At 40.5% G+C, this 27,112-nt stretch overlaps 1 protein-coding gene across 1 annotated transcript in view; it reads left to right on the plus strand.

Moving 5' to 3' along the window:
- LOC139732319 (homeotic protein female sterile-like) overlaps positions 1–27,112 on the plus strand; it is a 55,700-nt gene that overhangs the window by 6,389 nt on the left and 22,199 nt on the right. Inside the window, exons 3-11 of the mRNA XM_071643191.1 lie at positions 17,852–18,010; positions 18,465–18,611; positions 19,314–19,494; positions 20,139–20,410; positions 20,843–21,151; positions 21,720–21,821; positions 22,989–23,117; positions 24,139–24,333; positions 25,344–25,630. Of these exons, the coding sequence (XP_071499292.1) occupies positions 17,852–18,010; positions 18,465–18,611; positions 19,314–19,494; positions 20,139–20,410; positions 20,843–21,151; positions 21,720–21,821; positions 22,989–23,117; positions 24,139–24,333; positions 25,344–25,630 (1,781 nt within the window). The remainder of the gene's footprint in view (positions 1–17,851; positions 18,011–18,464; positions 18,612–19,313; positions 19,495–20,138; positions 20,411–20,842; positions 21,152–21,719; positions 21,822–22,988; positions 23,118–24,138; positions 24,334–25,343; positions 25,631–27,112) is intronic.

Raw genomic sequence — 27,112 nt, forward strand, 5'->3', positions numbered from 1 at the left:
TATGTGTCATGTTATACATCATTTAAAAGCTTATGGTCTAAACTTTCATATTACATAATGATCCGAGTGAGGGCGCCCTTAAATTTAAATAGGACGCCCTCTTATGTCACATAATTATCATTGCAGACTTAGTTCTTCATGTTACCACCTCATTTCTTCACACAACATGCTCTTGCATCACAAAAAGGTCTCACAGATATTGTAGAGAATTTCTTCAGCTTTCAGATGATATATTTTTTTTAATCAATAGCATCAGTACTTTTCAGTTTATGAACAAAAGTCTGTGGAAATTACAACCTAGATTTCACACATTTTGTGTAATTTCTGATTTTGTGAAAGATGTTGGCCTGAAAGTAGATAAAGCGTGTTTGTATCTTGTCAAGCTGATAATACAGATTGAATTGTGCTTATTATTTTAAATTTAGATTAATCTAGTCCTAGCCATCTAGCCATAATGATAAGATAATCTAAGGATAAAAATTGTTGTTGAAAATATTCAGACTTCGGAGTGTCCATTCCAGGTGATCATATGGTAGTCTACGACTTTCTGCACTCTCCTCATTGAAACAGAATTAACTATCACAGCAGTCATTTTCTTTATGATAAACCTGCATTGAACTGAAGTTTCGCATAATGATGGTTTCCTATGTAATATTAATAAACAGTCAAACATACACCAACATCAAGACTTACAGCTTCAGGCGGCCAGCAGGAGGCTACTGTAACCCTATTGCTCCTTACACCTGCCCCGCTGGCCCCGGCTAACTAGAGACCCATTGCACTGCTGTTACAGTAGTGCTGAGTAAACAGTTACAACTGCTGCACTGAATGTGCAGTGTTCATCTATTCTACAGATCATTTATGAGGCCGATATTACTGGAACTATACCCCTTCACAGAATGTAAAGATGTTGAAATCCCTATCCTGGGTGTTTTCACTTCATATTTTACTGTTTTGACTTAGATAAAATAGATGAAAATTGACCCATGTGTACGAGCTTTTCATCGCACACGGCGATCTCTATTACAGTCCCACATATACAGATTCGTGCAAGTTCTCCACACAAGAAACCTATGGCAAAACTGTACACAATACATTACAGTCTGAATGTGAGTAAACTTGGGCGGGGCCACCACAATTTCTTGGACTTTGAGAAGGCTTTCCTGATTGGTTGAAGGTGGGGAAGCTTTTTTCACACTGGATATCGTTTCCTTACACTGTTAGCCAATCACAAATGAGTTTATAGAGTGGTAGTGTCATAGCTTTTGAAGTAATCTGTCAATCAAAATAGGGCCGATAAAATCGGCCGAAGCATTTATATGGCAGGCTTTGGGCCGATTAGATCGGCCCGTGACACAGATAGGGTTAAATCATGTCCTAAAATCATTCTAAATCTTCCAAAGTTCCAATCTTAGCAGAGCTGTTCAACCGGCATCCATTACACTACGCTCTATAAGAAAAAGTGAAAGGACAATTAATCCATGGTGATTTTGATTCAGAGAAAGCTGAGAGATTACATCAGGCCTCGAATTAACCGACGGCCACCGACGGCCATGGTCGTCGGTGCCCCTCTCGTTGGCCGCAATGCCTTTTGTTTTTTGATCAAAGTTACGGCCAAAAAAAATGTGCCCTTTTTCTTGGGGCCGTGGTGCCCTTTTAGAATGAAAGTTATCATTTATGACATATGATATGCCCTTTCTCAAAGTCTCTTTAATAAGCTTGAACAACTTTCCTGATCTCAAATATCATACCTTCAGTTCACTCGCGTCCCAATATATCTGATTCAAACTCAAAGTATCTTTCCGAGATACGAGACGACGTGTACGTACATGTACGCCCGACCGGCTTTTACCGTCCCGACTGCCTCCGCAGCGCAGCGGCCGAGAGTATGTACTAGCTAGGCAGCGCATATTCAGATAGAGTAGTAAAGAGTGAACTCCAAGTTCACCAAGAAAAAAGAAAAATCCCATGATGCCAAGGTGTGCCAAACTGGGGAATGGGGAGGGGTGGAGAGAGAGAGACCAATCAACATAAGAAACCGCGCGTACTGGCGCATTCTTGGAGGTCATGAACTGTCTGTCACAGACTAATCATAGCAATCTACACGCGCGCAAATTCCTTTGCCTTGTGGTTTTGCCAGCCAGCTGTCGGAATGTGCTTTGAAGTTTCATGGCAGCCTGGCCTGGCTGGCCTGAAAGGGTGTCGAGTTTCAATCAATACCTACTGTTGTTTTATTCCTGTTTTAAAAAATGACGTTTCACCTGATAGAAACGCGGAGATCGGGAATGTGTTACAGCTGTAGGGAAGAGGTTTTTGTTGTGTGTTGCACTTTGTGTGTGTGTGTGTGTGTGTTTTTTTTTTTGTTTGTTTGTTTTTCTTGGTTTGTTTTTCTTCTTTCTTTTTTCATAAACACCAAACATGCCCTTTCCAATGTGGCCTTGGTGCCCCTCTGACTGACTCAAGTGCCCTGGCCTCTTGGAAAAAGTGCCCTTTTCTAAATGGCCTTGCCCCTCCAAAATCCTATTTCGAGGCCTGTTACATGTATACTGCAAAGTATTGGTAGTGTTATGTGAATTTGTCAACCTATGTAATGTAATGTATGTCACATTGTTTGTGGCAACCTCATGTTTTCTACATGATAAATGCTTTTTATTATGATTTGCAGTACTGGTTGAGGTGAGGATTCAGCTTTTAACATTTTGCGAGATCATAATTTCAAAATCACTCTATGAAATGTTGAAGAGCATATAATTCTATGGGGAATCAAAAGTTTATTTGATGAAAATTGGTTTTGAAGTGACTGAGATATATCCAAAAACAAGGTAAAACAGAGAGATCCTAATAAAAGTCAAGGCCTGTCACATTTCATTAGGATCGCCTTTTTTTTTAAATATCTCAGTCATTTCAAGACCGATTTTCATCAAATAAACTGTGAATTCCTCTAAGAATTACATGTTCTTTCATATTTCATAAGAGGTTTGTCATTATCTCACAAACACACACATAAAAAAGTTGGAAACCTGCAGCCCCGTCCAAACCAAAAACTGTACCATCCCTTTAATTACAACTTGTTGGACATTTTCATGTGTTGTTCATTTCACGGTCGTAAAGGTCTAATCCAATATTAACAACTTTTAACTTGCACGGAAAAGTCAAGAAATCGTAATCAAAGGTGAGATCCACCTTCTATTAGCATCACTGTGTTTTCTTTTGTTCTTGGATATGTCTTGTCCATTTCAAAACAGATTTCATCAAATAAACTTTGAATTCCTCTTAAGAATTGTATGCTCTTTAGTATTTTATAAGTGATTTCCAATTATCTCTCAAAAGTTCAAATCTGAATCCTCTACCTGAACCATAACGGTACCCTCCCTTTAATGTGTGAAACATTACAAAGGCATGATAGTTGGGATACTACATGTGCCTACAAGACTAGTGGAAGTGAAAAATCACACACATGGTAATGCACATGGTGCCCGTACACACAAAGCGGATTTTCATCGGTATATCACTCATACACACTGATGGAACCCAAGTGAATTGAGCTTGGCGGAGGGCAAGATCGACAAGAACAGTTTCATGTGTATGACTCGTGTGTGTAATACATTTAGCACTTGCTCATTACATTGATTTAAGTGGAATTAAAAAAAAACAACAACCAATTTTGTAGGAAAATTGAAATGAATCATTGACAGAAAATTCTACATACAGTGTATGATGAAATCATTATTTTCCATAATCAAAGCTCATTGGACATTTTGATTTTTGTGGAAGATTCGGGCAGGTTTAACAGTATTATAACTTTCTAAAAGATTGAAGATGATGATTCAATCAAAGAGTTTTGTTTTGCAATTGCATTGCCAGGTCTAGATTTACATCCTGAACAATTTGCACAAGCAAGGCTCATGTGAAACAAAAGCCCTGTAAGGGATGAAAATAAAATTTCAGTTTACTTTCTTGCTGGTCAAATTTGAAGAAAATACATCAAGTCAGCACACTGTCCGTGATCTCTGCAATATTTTCACACGTCTCTCTGGCTTTGCCTTGGGCAGTCCTCCAATTTCAAGTTCAAAGTTCAAGATTAAAATCCAAGACAGTAACCAATCTTTTGCCAAAATTTAGTAAGTTGAATTGAAAAGCCTGTCACAGGGGGAAAAAAGTCTCCAACATTGAGACCATAGAATCAATGCATGGAAAAATCCAAATGGTAGAAATCCAATCTCAACAATTGAAGCAAGATTAAGAGACGTTAGCTGTACTCTAGTAGAAGAAGTCTGTGAGTTTATTATTATTTTCAATGCTGGTCGTGCCAATACTTCTCTGCATTGCTGTCATCCATGTCTTGGATGGTGTTAAGGCTTGCATCTGCCATAGCTCTGAGAATCCCGTCTCTTGAAACTTTTCATTGATGATTTCTGGCTGATGGCGGATGTTCTTATGGACTCTTATCATCCAAGTGGTATGGATGGGCTTGATTACCGATGTATGAAGGTCGATGTCCATGACAATCACGTTAATTGTGAGCCCTGCCTTTTCCCCATCAGCCACCTTTAGGGAATACCACTGACTGACTTGGGCTTGCATTTCCGTTTTGTACATTTTGATCACTGTGGTGTTAAAGGGCTGAAGGAAGTCTCTCAATGTAGCGGGATGAAGATATGAAGCCCATGCCACTTGTTAGTCACAAAAGTCCTTGGTTTGATTGTCTTGGTACACATTGAAAATGAGCAGCGGTTTTGTTCTGCGGGTGTGTAGAGTTTTCCATAGGTCTTCTTGACGCAAAAGCATGTGATGGTGTCCATGTGTACTGGGTCATGCTGACTGAGGTGCTCTAATGAGACTCAGTCTGGGTGATGTCCTAGTCGTCAGTGGAGGCAATGTTAGATGCCTCTGCTCAGCCTTGTCTTGGTTGATGAATTGTCATGGAAGGAAGTTGCCATCCAGAGCATAAGCCAGAAGTGCAGTTTATCGCCTCTTGTCATTACTTGCTTCTCTCCCTTTGGGTGCATCATTCAATAAGACCCTAGAACAATGCCTACAGCTGTTTGATCCCTATTGATCACGAGGATGTGTGGCACATCAAACTTCTGTACTCTCCTTCCTACATCTTGTATCCTCCCGCGGAATCGGCCTGATCTGTCATCCATGTCATCTTTGCTATGTTTGATACCTGCAGTTTCCTTTCTTTTAGAGCATCTGTAAAACATGGTGTGTATCCACATTTTGTCAATGATGATTGAAATTCCGTGTTCAGCCAGGATGGGTGGTTTCCGTTTGGCAGACTTCAGCAATCCGTTAGCTCCAGCAAGGACAAGCTTGGAGCTACACAGTGTAATGCAGCCTTCACTCTTCTGTACAACTTGGATGAACTGCTTGACCTTTTCATCCTACTCCTGCCCAAGGAAAAGAGGTCATCCCTGTCCTCGTGTAGGAGTTAATAGTGCACGTCATCAGGAAATGACTTCAGTTTCTTGAGATACATGTGTCCTTCATCCCCCTGATGGTGCCCTCATTCACCTCCTTTAATACCAAGTTCCATGCTGATATTTCTCCATGCTGCTTGCCACACTATTCGCTGCCACAAACCTTCCTATCATAGCTTTGAGTTCACCTCTGTTTGCCCCGTATGGGCTTCAAGGGTTTCTTTTGGGGGATTCCTCACCCTCAATTTTCTCATTCACAAACCTGACAGGTGCAGATAGCAGGCCATGAACAGAATTGGTAGGGTTAGGTATTGTTACTGGCTGGTCATGTAAAGGTTTTAAATTACAAAATATGTTGACAAACAAACGATTGGTAGAAGATGACAATTTCCTCGGTCATATTCATGAGTGAACATAATGGGCATGAATAGAAATTTGCATATATGAATAGAGCTACAAGTACTGCGCCGAGTGCTACATTAGCTGTGTTCAGACGGAGGAAGTTTTGGTCGGAGTAACTTCGGAGGAAGAGTCGGAGGAAGCTTGGTCGCAGTAACTTCGGAGGATAGGTCGGAGTAGTGCCCGTCTGAACAAGGTCGTGGTAACTTCCTCCGATCGGAGGAACTTACCACGACCTCTTCCTCCGAACGAGATACTCCTGAGTTTCCTCAGGAGTATCTCGCTACCACGACTAGCCAGTCGGAGTAAATTGCCAGTGCGGACAAGCCCTCGGAGTATCTGTGAACTTGCATGCCTTACGACCTAGGTAAAACTTCCTGGGTCAAATCGCAATGTTGACATTTTGCGACTACACGTGCGCGTGTAGTGCAATTCTAACCGAGCAGAGACTCCAACTCTCCCGTTTTCGACGGGAAATCTCCCGCCAAAAACCCATTTTTGCAAAATCTCCCGTTCTCCCGCTTGAGATTTAATTTCTCCCGCCCTGCCTCTGTGTCTCCCGTTGGAAAGGGTTTCTTACTTATTGCTATTGTATGTTGAAAAAATAAGCCTTAGATAGCACCAGAGAGCATCTAGAACCCTAGGAACTTGGTGCTTCGCACATATCAACTTGGAGTCTCCCGTTTGCTAGGGGTTTCAGGCGGGAGAATCTCCAGATCAGAAGGTGCTTTGGGTTGGAGTCTCTGACCTAGTCGATCGCGACAGGAAGCTAGCGCTTACCGTATTCGCCGGCGCAAAGGCTGCAGCGCCGTATAAGCCGCACCCCCGATTTGTGCAACGCAAAAAATATATATATATATATATACTAACAAGTAGGGTGAAAACCTGATGCTTGAAGACGAACGATGAAGACACTTTACGGTAAAAAAATACTTACATGGAAATAAACGAGTGGGTACCATACAAAATACGATGTTCTCGCACACACGTAGATACATCGTTCAATCGAAAAACTCGAACAAACACTCGAACAAAAACTCACCTCCAAATTTTTACCAATGAGGTAATAACTAACAAAAATGAACAAAACACGCTCAGAAGTACGATTGTACTCTGAAAATAAGGTAATGATACGAAAGCAAAAGAGAGAAAATGAGAGAAAGGGACAGGAAATCTAGAGAACATACGCCACAGATCGTACAACGATCTTCGATTGTGCGAGTCGCTAGTCGAGTCACATTTTATAGACAGGTGGTTGTCTGTACAGTCATAGACAGGTACATAATTGTAATAGACAGGTATTCATGTAATAGACAGGTAATCATGTAATAGACAGGTACTACGGTACATTGTCATAGACAGGTACATTGTAATAGACAGGTAATCATGTAATAGACAGGTTCTGACAAACACTATTAGTTAGCATAGTGCTACACATTGAGCTTAAAGTTCACATAAGAAGCCGATCGCCAAAAACTGGACTGTTTGTGTTTTTGAAAGGCTTATTAACCATACTTTCCTATCTCACATCTTTCAAACCCCTAAAAAGGTTGGTTTTTGAGGAATATGCGTTCAAATTTCGTCAAAATATCGAAGCCTTATTCCCCGTTGAGTCAAGACCCCTAGATTATGATGTCACGTAAGGGTATTCCCTCTTATGTCCACGCAAATGCAGTGCTGTCAAAGCTTTAAAATTGCGTCATATCGCTCTCTTATGATGGATTTTATGTTCTAATTTGTTTAAGAATTATTAGAAAAAAATGTTCTAGTGAACGATTTTTTGATACATCACATAATATTCAGAAAATTTAGAATTTTGAGAGGACTTTTTTAGTTTTATTTTGGTTGGAAAAATAACGTCCCGCGTAAAAGATTAATCCGCGAGTGATGCGACTCTGTACGTGCCAGCGCGCGGTACGGTGCGGACGCCAGATGCTGCCAGCAAAGAGCTACCTCTGTGTGTGTGTGTCACTACGTGTGTGTGTGTATGTGTTGTGTATGATGTGCATATCGAGGCAGGAAACTGGGCTGGTGTCGCTTGCGATAGCTCCTATAGGCCTACAACACGCATCACAGCATAGCACGCACCCTGTACTGTACATATCGGATACAGTCACGCTCACAAATCACGTACGTCTTGCAAAACAACCAGACTAAATTTCTGTCTACTATTATTAGTTTACTTGTGGATTGGTTATGATCTTATCGTTGTTCATTTATATGGCATTTATATTTCGAAAGTGCACTCGCGATGCTCGAGTCACTGGCACTATAAAGCCGAGAAGTCGGTTGTGAATACAATCATGTCCGCTTAGCCAAAGTGCGAACGTAACCATGCTCGCCATGCCGGCTGCCCTGGCTTGCAATCGCGATGCTCTCTCGTCCGCTCGGCTCCCCGAATTTTACCGGCGGGGCTGCCTAGCTGCTGCTAGCTAGCTGCGCCTGCATACATACGCGGGGTTCGTACGTGTTGTAGGGCGCTCAATACGGTACATGTGAATCGAATGTAAACTGAATACCGAGCACGTACGTACGCACGCAGCGCACACAGGGTATGACAACACATAGGGGGAGTGGCTTCTGCGCTTGTTACGCGTATTTTCTAACCGCTGTACGCTCATTATCTGATCGCTGGAGATCCACACGCGAATGCAGCTTTTCGGCGTTGTTTGCAAACATGATTTGGGTCACATTTTCATGCGTGCTCGTAAAAAAATGGGGTGATATTGCTGTGATTTCAAAGTTAAATTTCTCAAGATAGAAACATCATTTCGCCATGAAATTTGAAATATGTCTTAATGAATATGTCTAAAATCGAGACGAGGAGCATCCCCGTCGTTTGCCATTCCATCTCCATCGAAAGGCAGCGGCTCATAGGGTTGCGGCACCCGTGGCCCTGCCGCTGCTTCCCCGGCTGGATTGACGTCGACAGCACCTTGCTCTCCCACTTCTCCATCGTCCTCTCCCCAGCTTACATCTTCCCAACTTCCATCGTCCTCGTCTATATTCTCGTCCCCTTCTCTGCTTTTGTCGCTTCATTCCTCTTCACTAACGTACTCCTCAAAGTCCATAAAAAGATCACTCTGATAACTCACTGTTCTCGGCCATTTTCGGAAGGAGTGAAAGCTCAAAATTGATCGACGCGAAATTTCGAAACGAACCGCTATGAAAAAGTTACGATGATACAAATGTGAACCGCACGTACGTACGTACAATGCATACGATACGAGCTGCGAGGTGATACGTCATACCGACCGACGGCCGACCGGATCTACTTTCGCACCAAAACTATGAGGAGAAAATTGTGATAATTGTGTGAAATTTGGGCTTGTTGCAGATCATAGTAATACAAAATAATTGTTTGAGAAGAAGCAGTTCATGATAATACTATTAAGTGTAGACAAACAGTAAAGAGTTGGTGTCAAAAGTATAAATAGCAGAGATTTCAGACTTTGAAAAAAAATTGACAGAAATTCTTTCCCGATGCCAAATGCTTTTCTACAGAGCATCCGGGGCCCGTGGCTCTAACTACCCTGGCGTGACGTCACAACTTTTGGAGTCCCGTACTGTGGCTGGTTTTCGAGGGGGAGGGAGGGGGATGTTTGGGACTTGCAAATAGCGGATATCTAGATGCTTGCGGGGATTTGAGCCAAACTTTTTGCATAATTGGTCAATTACCAACATATATTTCATCTACAAACGAATTTTACGAACATTTATTCCCTTCATATAGGATCTTTAAGTTTTATTTTTGCCTCATTAAAATTTCATAGAAAAGACAAAGAGGACATACTGATGAGGAAAGTCAAGTTGTGAAACAAACACGGAATGCAGCTTTGCTTGTAAGATTTGTATACCGGTATTCATATCATCAGGGGATGGTTGCATCCTTGGTTGCCTATTGTGTAGTCCCATACATGTATAAATGTGTTAGTTTTTACTCCCGATTTGCCGGGTTGCAGAGACCAGTTTGGTTTTGCCGGCAGAAAGGCCGCACCCCGACTTTTCATTTTTATTTTTCTGAAAAATACTGCGGCCTATACGCCGGTGAATACAGTATGCAGAAATTTCCATCAACAAGAATGGAGAAGACAAATATGCCACTGGTAAAAAACAATCGCATGGTCGAGTGCTGCCGAGTGCTACTCGACGAGCGCGGCGCTACCACTTCCGGAAGTTTCTTCCCACGACCGTCGTGTGGACACACGGGTCGTGGTAAGATATGCATTAATTTGAATTTTGATTGCCGTGCCATAGAATTTTACTCCGGCTAGAAATACGTCTGAACATGGCTATTATCACATGACATGCATACATTGTAGGTGTTTTCCCAAGCTTTACACCCAGTCAGATACAATCGACCTTGCACACTTATTTGTATATGTACATACTTGTGAACATTTATGTGTACCTTCACAGCGCAACATACAGAAGATCTGTCATTAGTGTGTTGTTGTGCCCCTGGTATCATTATAGACATCATGGGCCACACAGTGTGCTACAGTAGACCATACATGTACCTATAATAAAAATACAGATCTATGTATACTCGTAATGTAGTTGTGTGCAATCCAGCACTGCTGGTATGGCTTTTTGTACTCCCGCATACACGAAGTGTATAAGGGAGTACATAGGAATCAGTGTGTGGTCGGTCGAGCGGTCCGTCGCAAATCTTGCGCCGCAAACTCCTTCTGCAGTTTTGAAACAATTTAGATGAAACTTATGGTACAACTGTACGTGACATTGAATTTGAGGTGTACAATGTAGATGTGCAAGACATGTTTTTTGTGTTTGTAGGAGAAATTATTGCCATGGTTACCACAATTTTTCATAAAAATTGTGAAGTGCATTTATTTCAAATTTGGTTTGTATAATGATTTACAGTGTAAGGTGTAGTTATGCAAGACACTCTTTGTGTTTGTACCCAACAAGGTACACTGTATTGACATGGTACGCTGTTGTACAATGTATGTCCTGCATATTTTCTTGAAAATCTTGTGGAGTGAACTACTTCCACAACAGGGAATAATTTTCCTGGTATCGCATCGCAATTCGCTATGCATTTTTATACTACTGCTACACAAAATAACTTTTGTGTTGCAGTTTTCTTCCATAGAAGTGTACAGAATACCATTTGAAATATCATTCATCAGCTGAAATTGCTAATCAAATTTGAGTCGGAAAATTATTCCCTGGACAATTGTGGAGCAATTAAAATCAAATTTGGGTGGACATTATGGCGTTGAGGTATAGATGTTGAAGACCTGATTTTTGTATTTGCCAGACAAAGCATTGCCATGGTAACCACAATTTTACCAAAACCTTGTGACGTTTGGATGTTTCTACATAAACTTCAGTAAAAAACAAGAAGGAGCGTGGTAGAACTGATCGAACTCACAAGGTACTCACAAGGTACTACTACACACACACACACACAAACAGAACCTTTTATCAAACCCTGGTTCAATTCTTTTTCATAAGAGTCGGAGCTGTTGGAGCGGGGATATTAATCACCTGAAGTGATAGTTTTATTTTTTAATTTTTTTTTTACTCTTACAGGCCTCAAAATAGGATTTTGAAGGGGCAAGGCCATTTAGAAAAGGGCACTTTTTCCAAGAGGCCAGGGCACTTAGGTCAGTCAGAGGGGCACCAAGGCCACATTGGAAAGGGCATGTTGGGTGTTTATACGTGATGTGAATGCCCCATAGAGCTGTATGCTATCGACCGTGCTGCTACACTCAAGCAGCGCACGCACACGTAAGATCTCTCCGCAGCAGACGACGTTAGGCAGTAGGCCATATGCAATACGATGTAGGTTCTGTAATACAGTACGTTCTCAACACGTACGCCGCGCTCGCTTTGGAGCACTTCCGGCGCCATTTTGCTTTGAGCATGCGGGCATGAATGCAGAGCGAGAGAGATGGCAATGCTCGCAGCCGTCCGACAGGCCTGGCATTTTTTAGCATGGCTTGCAACCACTTGCTCCGGCCCGCTACCGCTGCCTAGCTAGTAAATCTATGGCCGCTGGGCTGCGGAGGCAGTCGGGACAGTAAAAGCCGGTCGGGCATACATGTACGTAGACTTCCACACGTCGTCTCGTATCTTGGAAAGATACTTTGAGTTTGAATCAGATATATTGGGACGCGAGTGAACTGAAGGTATGATATTTGAGATCAGGAAAGTTGTTCAAGCTTATTAAAGTGTAGACTTTGAGAAAGGGCATATTATACGTCATAAATATTAACTTTCATTCTAAAAGGGCACCACGGCCACATGAAAAAGGGCACATTTTTGGGGGGCCATAGCTTTGATCAAGGAAAAAAAGGCATTGCGGCCAACGAGAGGGGCACCGACGGCCATGGCCGTCGGTGGGCGTCGGTTAATTCGAGGCCTGCTCTTAGGAATTATATTTTTGTGCCTTTTTTTCATGGTTCAAAGACGATTCGCAAAATTCACAGAAAAAAGCTCTATAAAAATTTCAGCTTGTACAGTGAGTGTTTCTAGACTACAATGACTTATTAATGTGTCAACAGCTTTTTGAAGCAAAATATATTGTGAGTACCGGTAGTGATTTTATTTCTCACTTAATTAGTATGTTATTAACAGTTCAGCGTAGTTTGTATGCATAATGTTTTTGAGTGCTCAATCCCTAGAGAGACCAGTGAAACTTGAAATTCTCAATGACAGTAAAATTGATTTTAAAATATCCCAAGCAGATGCTATGTGTCCTTTTGTGTCATTTTCTGAATTGATTGTAATCAAGGGATTGGAATTCTCTGTTTGACCAACCCAACAAAGTTTTGAAGAACTTGCTGGTTAACAAAAGTATTTAAGTGGATTATGATACATTGTACTAAAGAAAAAAGCTATCTTTACCAGTACTTCTTTTCTTAAGGTGTTTGTACACATGTAGTCCGGTGTGACATTGTTCTACTATTTTGAAATGATGTTGAATCTACTCTCATTTAGACTGGCTAACCCCCTGCAGGCCACATTTCATTTATTTATTTTTTTCATAAATTTGGACTTCATTGAATCTTGTTCTGAAAGTTACATTTCATGTTCACATGGATGGACCAAAGAATACATGTAGGTAAATGAATAATAAGTCAGCAGGCTTTGATTTGTGTGCCTGTTTAATCTAGCTTTAACTAATAATCAAATTGATAAGGACTGAAAATGTTGCAGTAATTGTATGATTGTTTACCCGATGAACCAAGAATACATGACTCTACAGATTTGAAGAGATGCTATGAAAAAGTATACAAGCTGTTGTTCAAATCCATTTGTACATGTAGAGAGTCTGTGAATGGTTAACCCTACAGTATCTCTGTCACATAGACGAAGCCAGAGTGCTCAGACATTTTGCAGTGCGCAGACATGGGATCGTTGTTGGCCAGTTCTGGTTGTTATTATTGACATTAATGTGTCATGTTATACATCATTTGAAAGCTTATTGTCTATACTTTCATATTACATAATAATCTGAGTGAGGGTGCCCTCAAATTGTAAGTAGGACGCCCTCTTATGTCACATAATTATCTTTGCAGACTTAATTGTACATGTTACCACCTCATTTTCTCACACAACATGCTCTTTATATCCCAAAAGGTCTATACAAATGTTGTAGAGAATTTATTCAGCTTTCTGATGATGTGATATTTTCGTCAGTAGCATTAGTACTTTTCATTTATGAACAAAAGTGTGTGGCAAGTACAACCTACATTTTACACACTTCGCACAATTTCTGATTTTATGAATGAAATGTTGGCATGAAAGTAGATAAAGTGTGCTAACATCTGGTCAGGATGAAAATATTAATTGATTATACGGCTTTTACTTGTAGTTTAGATTATTTGTGTCCTATAATACAGATCTGTATCGCCATTAATGATAAGATAATCTAAGGGTAAAAATTGTCACTGAAAATATTCAGTCTTCAGAATGTCCATTCCTGTCGAGTATGCTAGACTCCTCTGCACTCTCCTCATTGAAACAGAATTGAACTATCACTGCAGTCATTTGCTTTATGATAAACCTACATTGAACATAAGTTTCATAAAGTAATGGTTTATTAGATAATGATCGACAGTCAAACATACCTCAGCTTCTAAGCTTCGAGACCGAGACTGTGCAGCTTCGGGTAGGAGGCTACTGTACCCTTATTTTGCTCCTAGCACCCTGCCCCGCTAGCCCCGGCTAACTAGAGACCCATTGCACCGCTGTTAGTGCTGAGTAAACAGCTACAACTGCTGCACTGAATGTGCAGTGTTCATTTATTCTACAGTTCATTTATGAGGCCGATATCACTGAAACTACATTGTATACCCCTTCACAGAATTCAAAGATGTTGAAATCCCTATCCTGAATGTTTTCACTAAGTCATATTTTACTATATTGACTTAGATAAAATGGATGAAAATTGACCCATGTGTACGATCTTTTCATCGCACACGGCGATCCTCTTACAGTCCCACATATACAGATTCGTGTAGGTTCTCCACACAAGAAACCTATAGCAAAACTGTACACAATACATTGCAGTCTGAATGCAAATAAACATGGGCGGGGCCACCACAATTTCTTTGACTTTGAGAAGGCTTTCCTGATTGGTTGAAGGTGGGGAAGCTTTTTTTCACACTGGATAGCGTTTCCTTACACTGTCAGCCAATCACAAATGAGTTTATAGAGTGGTAGTGTCATAGCCTTTGAAGTAATCTGTCAATCAAAATAGGGCCGATGAGATCGGCTGTAGCATTTACATGGCAGGTTTTGGGCCGATTTGATCGGCCCGTGACACAGATAGGGTTAATACAGGGAGGTGCTAGAGAAGGAGAGACAACTACTGCTCTCCTTTGAAGTCATGCGCGGCACAGCCGAGAAGTTATGCTTTCAACTACAGGTGTGACCCATTTGCTTTGACAAAAGAGAGCATCAATAATCGGGACTAGCGCTCTCACATCTAGACTTGCCCCTACTGCAATTCGCTCTCTCTTTCAGTGTGATGGCAACAATGAATTTGTGTACCTTGAATTGAGAGTGCTCAGCGAATCAAAATGTAGTGTACAGTGTAAAACTGACAATTTTAACAGCCAATAGTTTAAAAGCACGCTGGAACACGCTTTAGCGGAGTACTTTATTTGAAAGATCAAAATATCCCAGATTAAAAGATAGAAAACTAACATGCGGAATTGTGCGCATTATACTTGTAGAAAAATATTAGGTTTTTTAAGAGGCCCTAATTTTCATTTCATTTCGATTTGCGCATTATGACGAAACTAGAAATACATGTTTGTAATATTGAATTCTTTCGTAAACTATTCTAAACCAATTCGAGTATTTCATTTGAAATTTTACGGTGAAATAAAGCTTGTAATTCAATGAAAGGTGAAATGCGTTCTTCGTCTTCGAACTTCGTCTTGCAACTAGAGCGGTGCCGAGCATGACGTAAAAGCGTAGTGGAATGCTAGACATCCCATTGTAACGCCTTGAACCCAAACATGTGTTTGCATTAATTACATGTAGTAAGTACGAAGAGTTGCCACTCCGTCTCTGTAACACCTCCCTGGTACTGTAGTTCATTACCACAGTATGCCACCGATTTGCAGTTTGTGAGATGTGCATTGGATTTGTGGCATGTACATGTACTGTACGCTGGAGAGGTACTGTGCCATTTTCTAGAGTTTCTTGAATTGTGTACTCATGATTTTGTGTTTATTATTCTTCGATTAGAAGACATGTCTTTATTATACATGTGTACGGTGTATCTACAACCCTGTATGGTCTGCCATTGCATCGCAGATTCTCAGATATTGAATGTATACAGTGTACATGTATGCTCTTCTTTTGCTTACACTTCTAGCCATTCATGCAACATTGTACCGTGATGTGCATACAAGTATCAGATGATCTGTACAATGCACAGGCTTGAGTTGATTGGGCAGAATTGGATCCATGAATTAAATATGGAATGGATGAAACCCATTCAGATGCACATACGTCTTAGATTATTTCCAAATTTAAAGGCTGATTCCGGACGCTGGTCAGTCAAAAGTTAGTCTGATACAATGTAGACAGTAAACTGTTATAAGGACGACAGTGACAATTTGTTCAAAATTGGATAGAGGTTAAGGAATTAATGGAATTACAGTATGAAGGTGTAGGTGTAAGCTAATTTTCTCAGAACAGTTCTTGAACAGGCGGATTAAAGTTGTGTGTACAGCACTGTATTACATAAATTTTGACTCAGTCATGATATACAGTGTACCTACAATTGTACTTCTTACCTATCAATGTGAAGGAGGGTCAGGTGTACAGACTGACCAGTGATCCTGTGTATGGCAATCATTGATAGCATTAGAGCTTGACAAGGACTTTCAAGATCTGAGCAAAACTCGGTACAATGTACATTGTAAATGGACATTTCCACATTAACATTTCAGGGATGTCACTTTCTTTTCTGTTTCCAATGTGCATTACCCCCCCCCCCCCCCCCCAAGTACAATACCATAATTTAGAGTACTTTAATGAGAAATAACTTTGCCCCAAAATTGCTCCAAAGAAGCCATTTACATGTATGTAGTGACATACTGTAGGAAGGTCAAATAATGAATGCTCATTGAAACTTTGTTGTTTTTGAACTGAATGGCCAAATATTGATTAGCTCAGCTTTAAAATTCAATTGAACATTGCATTAAAAAACCATTATATAGACTATAGTGTGTAATGTACTGTTGTAACATGGACAGACAAAATTGTTGCATTTTTACCTCCACCATGTGCCATGGTGGAAACCCCCTATGTGCCACATTACTCTGAGACATCTACGTTGTATGTAGTCATGCTTTGAGAAAACATTTTTTTTTAGTCTATACTCTATATAACTTCTATAGATTTCTATTCAGCTAGACATGCAGTGAGCAAAGTTGTAGAAAAAATGCCAAGCTTTGCTCTGATGAAAATTGCATGATAAGTCGATAATTTTTATGCCTCCGCCACGAAGTGGTGCCGGAGGCATTACCGGTATGTTTTCGGGCTGTCCTTCCGTCCGTCCGTAATGAATTTTGTGGACAGCGTAACTAAAAAACCTTTCGAGGTATCCTAATGAAACTTGACATGTATGTGTATTAGGGGGTGAAGTTGTGCCTATGTACTTTTGGGTGCACATGCTCAAGGTCAAAGGTTAAAAAGTTTAGCGGTCTGTCACAGGCAGAGCACGGTCATCTGACGCGTGTTAGGCGTTGGTATCACGGGTAGCGTGTGTTTAGCGGCTTATCACTGACAAATGGATTTTTCTGCGTACATACATGTGGCTGGACGTGGTTAGCCGTGCTTAGGCAGTGCTTCAGCAGTGGAACAGCCGCCAACGGCCATACCCCGTACAAAGCACGGCCAAACGAAAATTGACCAAAAATATACCACATGCGACCACGTCCACCAGATTTTCATAACTTTTTGTACGCGATTTAGACGTGGAGTGCTGTGTGACCGGGGTTAACATTTACGCTGAAGTCACCACTCGGGTAACAGTGGAGATGACAATGTTACTCTGCTTCTTTACAATATAATGATAACCCTTTTATACTGTATCTTCTGTTAGCAACACTTCACAAATGTATACAACTGTAGTAAGTAGACAATTGTTACTAGTCAGCACAGTAGTAGGGAGGAGTGGAAAAGTGAGACAGTGATGTCTTCCAGCTTGTTCACTTAGTAATGTGCCATGGTGTAGCACACTAAGTTTTGTGTTTGTGGATGAGTACAAGAGCAAGACTTACATGTACTGTTAGCTTTGATGGTAGAAATGTTCTTACACTATACTTCAGTGAATGAACTTATACATGATGCATTTCTTTATGCCTGAGTACTATTCATTAAACCAAATACCCATGTACAGTACACTGACTCTGTCGAGAGTGAGAAATGATGCAAGCTATAAGGATCACATTTGTTTTTGTGATGGTTTGAGATTGAGTGTACAGTATTCCGAAATGATTTATGATTAAAGATCTGTTTTATCTCTCATACAGACATCTGACATTGCCTCGGCCACTGGACACAGTAAGCCAATGGGGAGGCAAACCAATCAATTGCAATATCTTCAGAAAGTGGTCATGAAAGCACTATGGAAACATCAGTTTGCATGGCCATTTCATCATCCTGTCGACCCAGTCAAACTCAACCTACCAGTGAGTATTTTCAGCATTAAGCTTTCTACTTGATTGCCATTTGGTCAACTCCTACAGCTCCAATGGGGAATGTTTTAGAAGATTTGATTTGATAAGGGCTAAATCTGAAAATGTAACCAATACTGTAGACTTTTGTAACATTTTTTGACATAACTCAGTCGGATTTTAAACCCATGTAGCTTTGGCTTTTGCTTGATAGCGGTTTAACCTCGTAGTTTAACTGAATGATGGAATTAGCCATGGTAAACAAAGGAAGTACCTGTCGTATTTTATGCTATGAAAAGTTGAACACGCTTATCAACTGGTGACGAGAGTTGTTGATTACATGTAGGCAAACCATCTGACTATACATTGTTGAAGTACAATGTAACCAGGTAAAACTTGACATGAAGTGATGAAATATGTGTTGTATGATTCTGTTTAAACATAGCACATATTACGTTTTACCCCTTAGGATTACTTCAATATAATCAAGACTCCTATGGATCTTGGAACAATCAAGAAACGACTGGAGAGCAACTACTACCACAGTGCAAAAGAATGCATCTCAGACTTCAACTTAATGTTCACAAATTGCTATGTATATAACAAACCTGGTGAGGTAAGTTGGCAATATGTATCTCTCCCTCTGTTTCCCTTTGTAGCCTTTTTTTTTTTTGCGTACTGTATACGCTGAATATTTTGTAAGGTTTTTATTTTCGCGAATTTCGCAAGTCATGTGCTATTATAATAACGACTCTGATCCTGATATGAATGTGACACACGTGTACATTTCTCCATTCAGTACAGCACTCCACGATCGTGAATTTAACCACTCCAGAAATCGTTGGGAAGTCCTTATTCGGGAAAATTTAGACTCGCTAAATATATGGCGTATACAGTATTCTCATATTTGTATTCAAACGAAACATGTATTCAATGATAATTAATCAATTAGAAGCCCATGCAAGACATTTTAGTTATTTTTGTGAAAGAAGTAAGCGTCGGGGAAAACCACCAAAAGGCATTCTGTCATGACTTAGTTGTAAAGGATGTTACTGTGGTGCTGTCATACTGCTATTCTGTATGATACCTACCACCTGGTTACTTATAGTAGAAAAGAGTTAATTTTGTCTATTTGATACACCCCTCACTTGAGAGGGATTCAATATATTTTATGAATTATCTACATATTGAAAATAGAACAATACTAATGTTGATGTCATTGATCTTCGGTTATTTTAAAAGTAGTGTCTCCACTAAAATTGTGTCTTGCAGCAATACATTTCAAGCATATTGTTTGATGTGGTGTGTACGTTTGCAGGATGTTGTTCTCATGGCGCAAGCCCTGGAGAAGCTCCTCCTCACAAAAGTCGCCCAGATGCCACAGGAGGAGGTTGAGCTGGCACCCCCAACCAAGCCAGGGAATGGGGAGGACATAGCAGGTCCCGGCAGGAATCGGAGGAAAGGAAGGGGAGGCGGCAGGGGGGTTAGTGCAAATTCAAGTGAGTAATGGATGACTTACCCATTAGCACTTAACATGGGTGCCCATTTCATGGGGGCATTGCTTGATCTCAACCTTGTCGCCAGTTTTTGGCAGTTGCCTAGATTCAAGCCCTGATATAGTGAAGGCAGAAACCTTCCTCTGTGTTTTGCCTTCTTACCAGGCTTTGCATGACATGAAATCTGTTTAGCTAGAATTTGCAGTAGAAATGCTGTCCCTGTAATCTGAGTGGTACCAAAACAAGGAGATTTACAGTTATGTATGATTGATTAATAGAGTGACAAAAAGCAGAGCTGCCATTCAGTATGTTTTTATGATATTATGTCAATTTCTACTTCATGATATGGTTGTCCAGTGAAAACTGTGTATTGTTCCCTTCTAAGATTTGATACTGTATGCATGATATGTGCAATGCCCCCCCCTTTTTTTGTTGTTGGCAGAAACCTTTTCTGTTGCCTTCGCAATGTTTTTTTTTTTTTATAGTCCATCAATTTATTTTGAGCTTGTAGAGGTTGGCAGCCCTGCGAAAGAAAAGATTGTGTTTTTGTAATGTATATGCATAGTGTTTTCACATAGGCAACTGCCCCTGTGTGTCATATATGCGCATTCAATGAAAAGACTTCAATTATTTCTCTATTCCTGCAGGGCTTGGTATCCAGAATACCACACAGCCGTCACAGGTCCACAATGCAACACAGCCAGGACAGACAAAAAGCCCCTATGTACCACCCCTTGCCATGAAATCACCTACAGCAACACAACCTTCCACTGAACTTCCGGTCCTTCCGCCTGGAGCAGCAAACACACAGTCCACGCCGACTGCCATGTCATCATCGGCGCTGTCGACGACGGCTGCATCTACCACACCAACTCCAGGAGTTCCAACCAAGCAAAACTCTCTTCCAGGACCCCCAAAAGTAAGGGCCAAAGTCCAAGTATCAGTAAAGTCATGCTATATTCATCGTCCTAAATATTTCTTGAGGTCCAGACTAGCATTGAACAGAGCTCCCGTGGCATTTGATTTCTGTGATGAAGGTTTAGGGAAATGTTGCTTGCAAATTGCGTATTGATATTGAGACATTACTGGGTCTATTCATGGAAGATTTTACTATGACTGAATTCAAAGGTTGATGATATTTCAAAAACTACCTGACACAGCATAAGAAATAACATAGCATGATTTGTGCTGGAGTAGGAGTCAGTGTCTCTTTTTCCAGCAGCATTCAGCTTACATCATATCAAATGTATGTTTAATTTGCTTTTTGTCTTTATTTAGTCAGTCACTGTACTTTAATGAAAGTTCATATACATCGCCCTTCTACATATACCTGTATTCTTATTTGATCCAGGCAAAAAACAAAGGTGTGAAAAGGAAAGCTGACACAACAACACCCACAACTGTAATAGAGCCCCCTGAGCCCATCCTAGCCCCCAACGCAGACTACAACCTGGCCCAGGCCAAGCCAGCCAAGATCCAAGCCCAGCCGGCAAAGATCCAAGCACAGCAGCGGCGAGAGAGTAGTCGGAGGCACATAAAGGCGCCGAACCGGGAGCTACCTGAGTCGGATCAGCATCAGAAGGGAAAGAAGGGGAAACTGTCAACACAGCTCAAGTACTGCTATGGTGTCATCAAGGAACTGATGTCAAAGAAACATGCAGTAAGTAAATGGTTGCATGCCATGGTCTATGGGTCACACAGCTTTCTTCTCCTCTCGTTTGCTCTAAGGCTTGTTGCATCATATTAGCATTCATCGTGACCTTTTGGCTCAGCTTTTGAGTGATTCTCAGTCATGATGACTGCGATGATGTGGAAATGCATTTTCTTTTTAATGACATATATATTTGCCACTGTAGTATTTCTGCAGTTATGTTTTTCAAGCATGGGGTATTGATATCTTTTATAGCTCTTTAAAAAAAAAAAATCTTTTGCTGTCATTCGTGGAGCCTACAATGTGTAACTGTTTTCTCCTAAGTCAATGATAGATGTAAGGAAACAGGATGTTTTATAAATGTGTGTTGACTATTTTCAGTTTCACAAACACCCAATAGATATGCATCATTCATATGCCATTGTAAACAAAATGTCTATCATGTGCCCATACCAGTAAAAGATTGCAATTTCCCTGTGGGATACAGAATAACAAGCCTATTGTACCTGGCTTTCCGTATGTTGTCAATCTCATAGACTACTTTGTTTACCATCATTTCCTGCTGTACATTTTACAGACATACGCATGGCCATTCTTCAAGCCTGTGGATGCAGAAGTATTAGGGCTTCATGACTACCACGACATCATCAAAACTCCAATGGACATGGGTACTGTGAAGGTAAGAGAAGTGACTCGGGAATGAACCGTGGTGATTTCAGATGTTTCAAATGGCTTTCTAGATGTTAAGCTAACATATCCTTTGCTCTTCGTTCTTTAATGTGAGAGTTTCTAACAGGACTCGACAGACCACATCTCGTCCCTTTATGGGATTCTAGGAAGTGATTTTTATGCCTTTGCCTACAAAGGCCCAAATTCACGAAGGTGGTACAATCTTGTTCATGGTTTAAACCATGGACAAAAGACCGTAGTGTTGTGTGGGGCGCCAAGTGTCACATGACCTATTTCTTTACGAAATCGGTCATTTCGTCGACGAAATGACCATTTTGTTAACGAAATTATTTCGTCGTTAACATTTTTGATGAAATGACTGATTTCATAACAAAATAGGCCATGCGACACTTGGTGCCCCATACAAAACTATGGTCTTTGTCCATGGTTTAAACCATGGACAAGATTGTACCACCTTCGTGAATTCAGGCCCTTGGGTACCAGATGCATTGTTTTACTGTATTCTGTTTTGCCCATCTGTCCATTAAAACCATGTTAGGAAGGAATCCTTGACCCAGAGGTGAAGATAGCTGACTAGACTTGAGATCCAGTCCTCAAATTCAAAGGTCACTGAACTTAGGCTAAAATGCCATGTTCTTATTCTAAACTTTGGCAAGGAAAGTCCAATGGGAATACAAATTAGCATTAATTATGCAGTGCTTATATGACACAACAAGAGTTAAATGTTTAAGTTACATATCGCTGAATTTTTCAAAGTTACATTTGTGAGCTGTAACTGTAACCATTTGTGTCTTGTGGTAATATAGTTCTGTGGGGAAGAAAAAGAAATATGGTACAATTGTGAGTACAAGGCCTATCCCTAACTTTCAATAATCCCTCCCCCCCCCAAAAAAAAAAAAAAAGTCCTTGACCTGTGTGCTGATGGCACTTGTGATCATTAGTGAAAAGAACAGAAAATTATAAAGTTGCTGAATATAGTGATTTACTTTATGAGACTTAGACTTTCCATTGCATTGGATGCTGTTGACAAAAAATTGCTCTGGCCATTAATGTGCCTTGCCAAAGTAAATGGAAAAATAGTGAACCATCATTATATACAGTGTAAATTTTGAATGTACATCAAACTAATGCCTTAATGTATGCTCTATTTCTGTAGTTAAAGCTTGAAAACAGGGATTACAAGAACGCCAATGAATTTGCTGGTGACGTGAGGCTGATATTCACAAATTGCTACAAGTACAACCCACCGGACCACGATGTTGTTGGAATGGCCAGGAGATTGCAAGTAAGATGTTAAATTATGCTGAATTTTGATTGAAAATTTCAGCTGAAGCTCATTGTTAAAAGACGCTTACCAGTAGGAGTAACACTGTTTATAATAATGGGAAAATTTATTATGACAATATTTCAGTTGTTTTAGTTATTAATGTTATGATGGGGATTATCAAATTAGTGTATTTTTATTGTAATCATCATTTTTATTAATGTTATTACCTGTGGGAAGGAGGTTATGCTTATGTCGGTGCTGGTTTGTCTGTTTGCACAACAACAAAAGAACTCAAGAATATGCAAAAGGATTTGGATGAAACTTACAGGAAAAGTTGATAATGACATAAGGAACAGACAATTGAAGTTCGGTGGTGATCTGGGAATTTTTATGAATTTTTGAAGAATCTTTTAATCTTTTGGCAAATAGGGTCAATGAACTTGGGAATTCAAGCTGCGCGTATTTGAGGTTTGCATGCACGCACAATATCACATGCTCTGCTCGAGGCGCCGCGCAGCATGCAGGCAGCTGATAAGGTAAACACAAAACTTAAATGAGGCAATTTTCAGCAGCATGCGTGCATGGGTGGAAATGAACTGCTTGGCAGAGGTCTGTGCTCTCCCAAGTGCTTTTTTAGTTATCGTTGTTATTAATATCACTGCCATTATTATTATTGTTAACAATTGTTCTCCCGTATCCTCATTTGCATTTTGTATTTGATGTAAACTACTACCTGAACACGGCTCAACACTATTTTTTTTCCCTTGTGTCCGGACTTTTTAAACCTGAAAATTTGATCGTCCAAAAAAGAAATATAGTGGCCCAAAACAAACAGAAACATAATATACTCAGTATTTTGAATCTTAATGCCTGATTGGGCCAACAAAAATTAGCCATTTTTATTACTTTGGTGGCCCGACATCAATTTTACGTGGCCTCGGGCCACCACTAATGCTGAGCCCTGCTGGATATTTTTGGAGCTTAGTTGATGGTAAACTTGGACTGTGGCCTCATTGATTATTGTGTCTCTTTTTTCCAGAATGTGTTTGAAGTGAAATTTGCCAAAATGCCTGACGAGCCACTGGAGCCATCGGAGGTGGAGAGTGACGCCGGGGGCAAAGGGGACGCAAAGCCTGGTGACAGCGCCTCCGAGGCCTCCGCCACCCATAGCAGCTCAGAGTCAGAAGACAGCGAGGAGGAGAGGGAAAAGAGATTAGAAGAGTTACAAGCACAGGTGAGCATAGGACAGAATGCTTGCCCATTGGCTTGTCATCTGTCAATGTCTATGGCATTTGTATTCTCTCATGTGTATGTCAAAAGCACAGATTATGGAGAGCAACCATTCCTGTACCTTTAAATCTGTAATGTGTGTGATGTATTGTCATTATTTATTACTTGTAGTCTATGTCAATGTAGTTAAAACAACTACTGTATGTATACGCCATGTATTTAACTGAGTTTTTATTCTTGCAGACTTTGCAGGTCGAGTATGATTTGCAAATTTAACAACAATTGAAAATATTAACTTTGATCCATGATTGTGACAAGCACGTGTACACGTACTGGTATCTACAGAGCACTTGAACAAGGTGCGTGAATAATACAGTTTAGTAGGCCTAAGACTTGGCACACCTACTGTATGGATGGGTGCACACACTTCCTGATTTTTCATGTCCATTGCTCTACTCCCACCATTGCAAATTTAACCCTTGCAAAATTGTGAGGGAAGTCCTGATTTGGGAATACGTAGGTGCATTAAATATAATGGCACATCCAGTATTAAAGCTTTCGGGTACCATTACAAGACCTAATGCATACCATTTTGATGAAACATGTTCTGAATTATTATGTAAGTGATACTTAAGTATTCTAAGCAATGTTTTGCTGAAGGAGGACTGCTAGAAAGATTGCCACACTAAAAAATTTATTGGAAATGTGCAAGCTCACTAAATTCATCCATGCAATGGCCATATTGTAAATGTTTAAAAGGCAAGATTGTAATGATTTTTTTTTTATGCTATGGACAACACTGGTTCGATGCAGGATAGGTGTATTGCTTTGGGCATTATGAGAACAATTGTCTTGTTTTGTATCTTTGTTGCAGTTGTGCCTGCTGTCTTCACAAAAGTTCAGCTATTGTCAGAATGTGCTCAGAGTGGGTTTACTACTTCTCACATTCAGGGCTTCTTATTTGTTCTGTCTTTGTCAATTAATATCACTTTTGGCCTTTCTTTCTTGTTTCAGCTCAAAGCAGTCCACGAACAGCTAGCCGCATTATCTCAGCAGTCACATCGGAAAAAGAAGAAGAAAAAGAAGAAAGACACGCACGACGCAGAGAAGCGAAAGGAGGAGTTGAAGAAGGCCGAGGAGGCAGAAAAGCAGAAGAAGAAGGACATTGAAGAAGCATTGGCGAGGAAAAGGAAGGAGGAAGAGGAGGCCAAGGTGGAGCAAGAAAAGCCCAAACCTGCTGCAAAGAGGCAAAGAAAGACGGCGAAAAGCAATGAGGAGAAGGCCAAGCCTAAAAAGACAAAGTAGGTGTCACTGATTCAGAGAATTTCTTTAGCCTCGTCCAGTTATATTACATGAAGTGAACCTATTCATAATGCGTTATGTTGGATTCCTCAGTGTCAGAATCTGTCACCAGACCATACTCGTCAATTTAATTGCTATGAATCACTGAACGTTACCGTATGCTACATGACAGAATTCATTTTGCTTCATAGCTTGAAGATAATGTATATATTTTGTCATATGAAAGTAGAAAGTTTCAAACATGCCCTGTGGATGGTATTGGTTTGTGCCACTATAAGTGTTTGTTTGAATTCATGGTTGCTTGCCTTGTATGTTGATATGAAACTCATTTTCTATGTGTGTTACTGCTGGTTTCTTGAAAATGCAAGTAAGTATGGAATTTTGATCGTATTTGTAATGTTAAATTGACCTCAGCGGGCAAGAACCTGAGCTTATTTCCAGACATGGCTGTGAGCAGTGAAAGGGCACTTAAAATCAGCTGAGGTCATAGCAATCCATCCATGTTAATCTCAACCTTTCCTAAAACCCGATGGAATGAGTTGATTCATGCCATGGAAACATAAATTTCATTTTACTCTAAGCAGTGCTGCACACTGGCACTGATCCAATAATAATAATAATGATAATAGCTGGTTTTTATATAGCGCATTTCACACACTTCAGGGTTTCAATGCGCTTTACAGACTATTATTACCCCGGTCACTGGATACATTATTTTCAACCAGCACTAACAGTGCTCATTCTCCACTCCCTGGGGAGCATTCCAGCCAGTCGCAGCCATTTTACAGGCGTGCACATGCTAATCAACCAACATAAGCTTTCTCATCCTACCGGGTACCCATTTATACTCCTGGGTGGAGAGCAGCAATGTGGATAAAGTGCCTTGCTGAAGGGCAAACGTGTCGGGCTTGGCATGGGCTCGAACCCACGAACCATACCACGCTCATGTCATCCACAGACGAGCGCTCTTATCCACTCAGCCACGACACCTCCACCTGATGGTCCCTGACCAGTAAAACTCACTATCGAACCAATAATAATTTTTTTTTTTTTTTTTTTTTTTTTTTTTTTACAGGAATGGACCAGTAAGAAATAGAAAAATTGAGTACCTACTGATCCAACAGACAGGTCAGACCAGTAGAAAAAATGGGATAGTGTGCAGCCCTGCTTTAGGCCTTATGTCAAGAGTTGAATGTAAATTTCATTAACATGCGTATCATAATTTTTCCTTTTTTGCCACAGCTAATCAGGTCCCCATTTCATAAAAGATGTTAGGATGGCAACTCTTGCTGGAATGGCAACTTCCAATACTAACAGCCAATCAGGGAGCTGGATTCTTGTCGTTGTCATGACAATTGCCATTCCAGCAAGAGTTGCTATCATATGAACTTTTTATGAAACGGGGCCTAGGACTATCGATGATGCCTCCAAACACATAGTATATATGTAATGTGTATTACTGTGTTAATTTTTGTTTTCTT

This window comes from Diadema antillarum, unplaced genomic scaffold, assembly GCF_040938485.1.
Source record: "Diadema antillarum isolate AM-2024a unplaced genomic scaffold, OU_Dant_1.0 scf00000024, whole genome shotgun sequence".
Lineage (NCBI taxonomy): Eukaryota > Metazoa > Echinodermata > Echinoidea > Diadematoida > Diadematidae > Diadema > Diadema antillarum.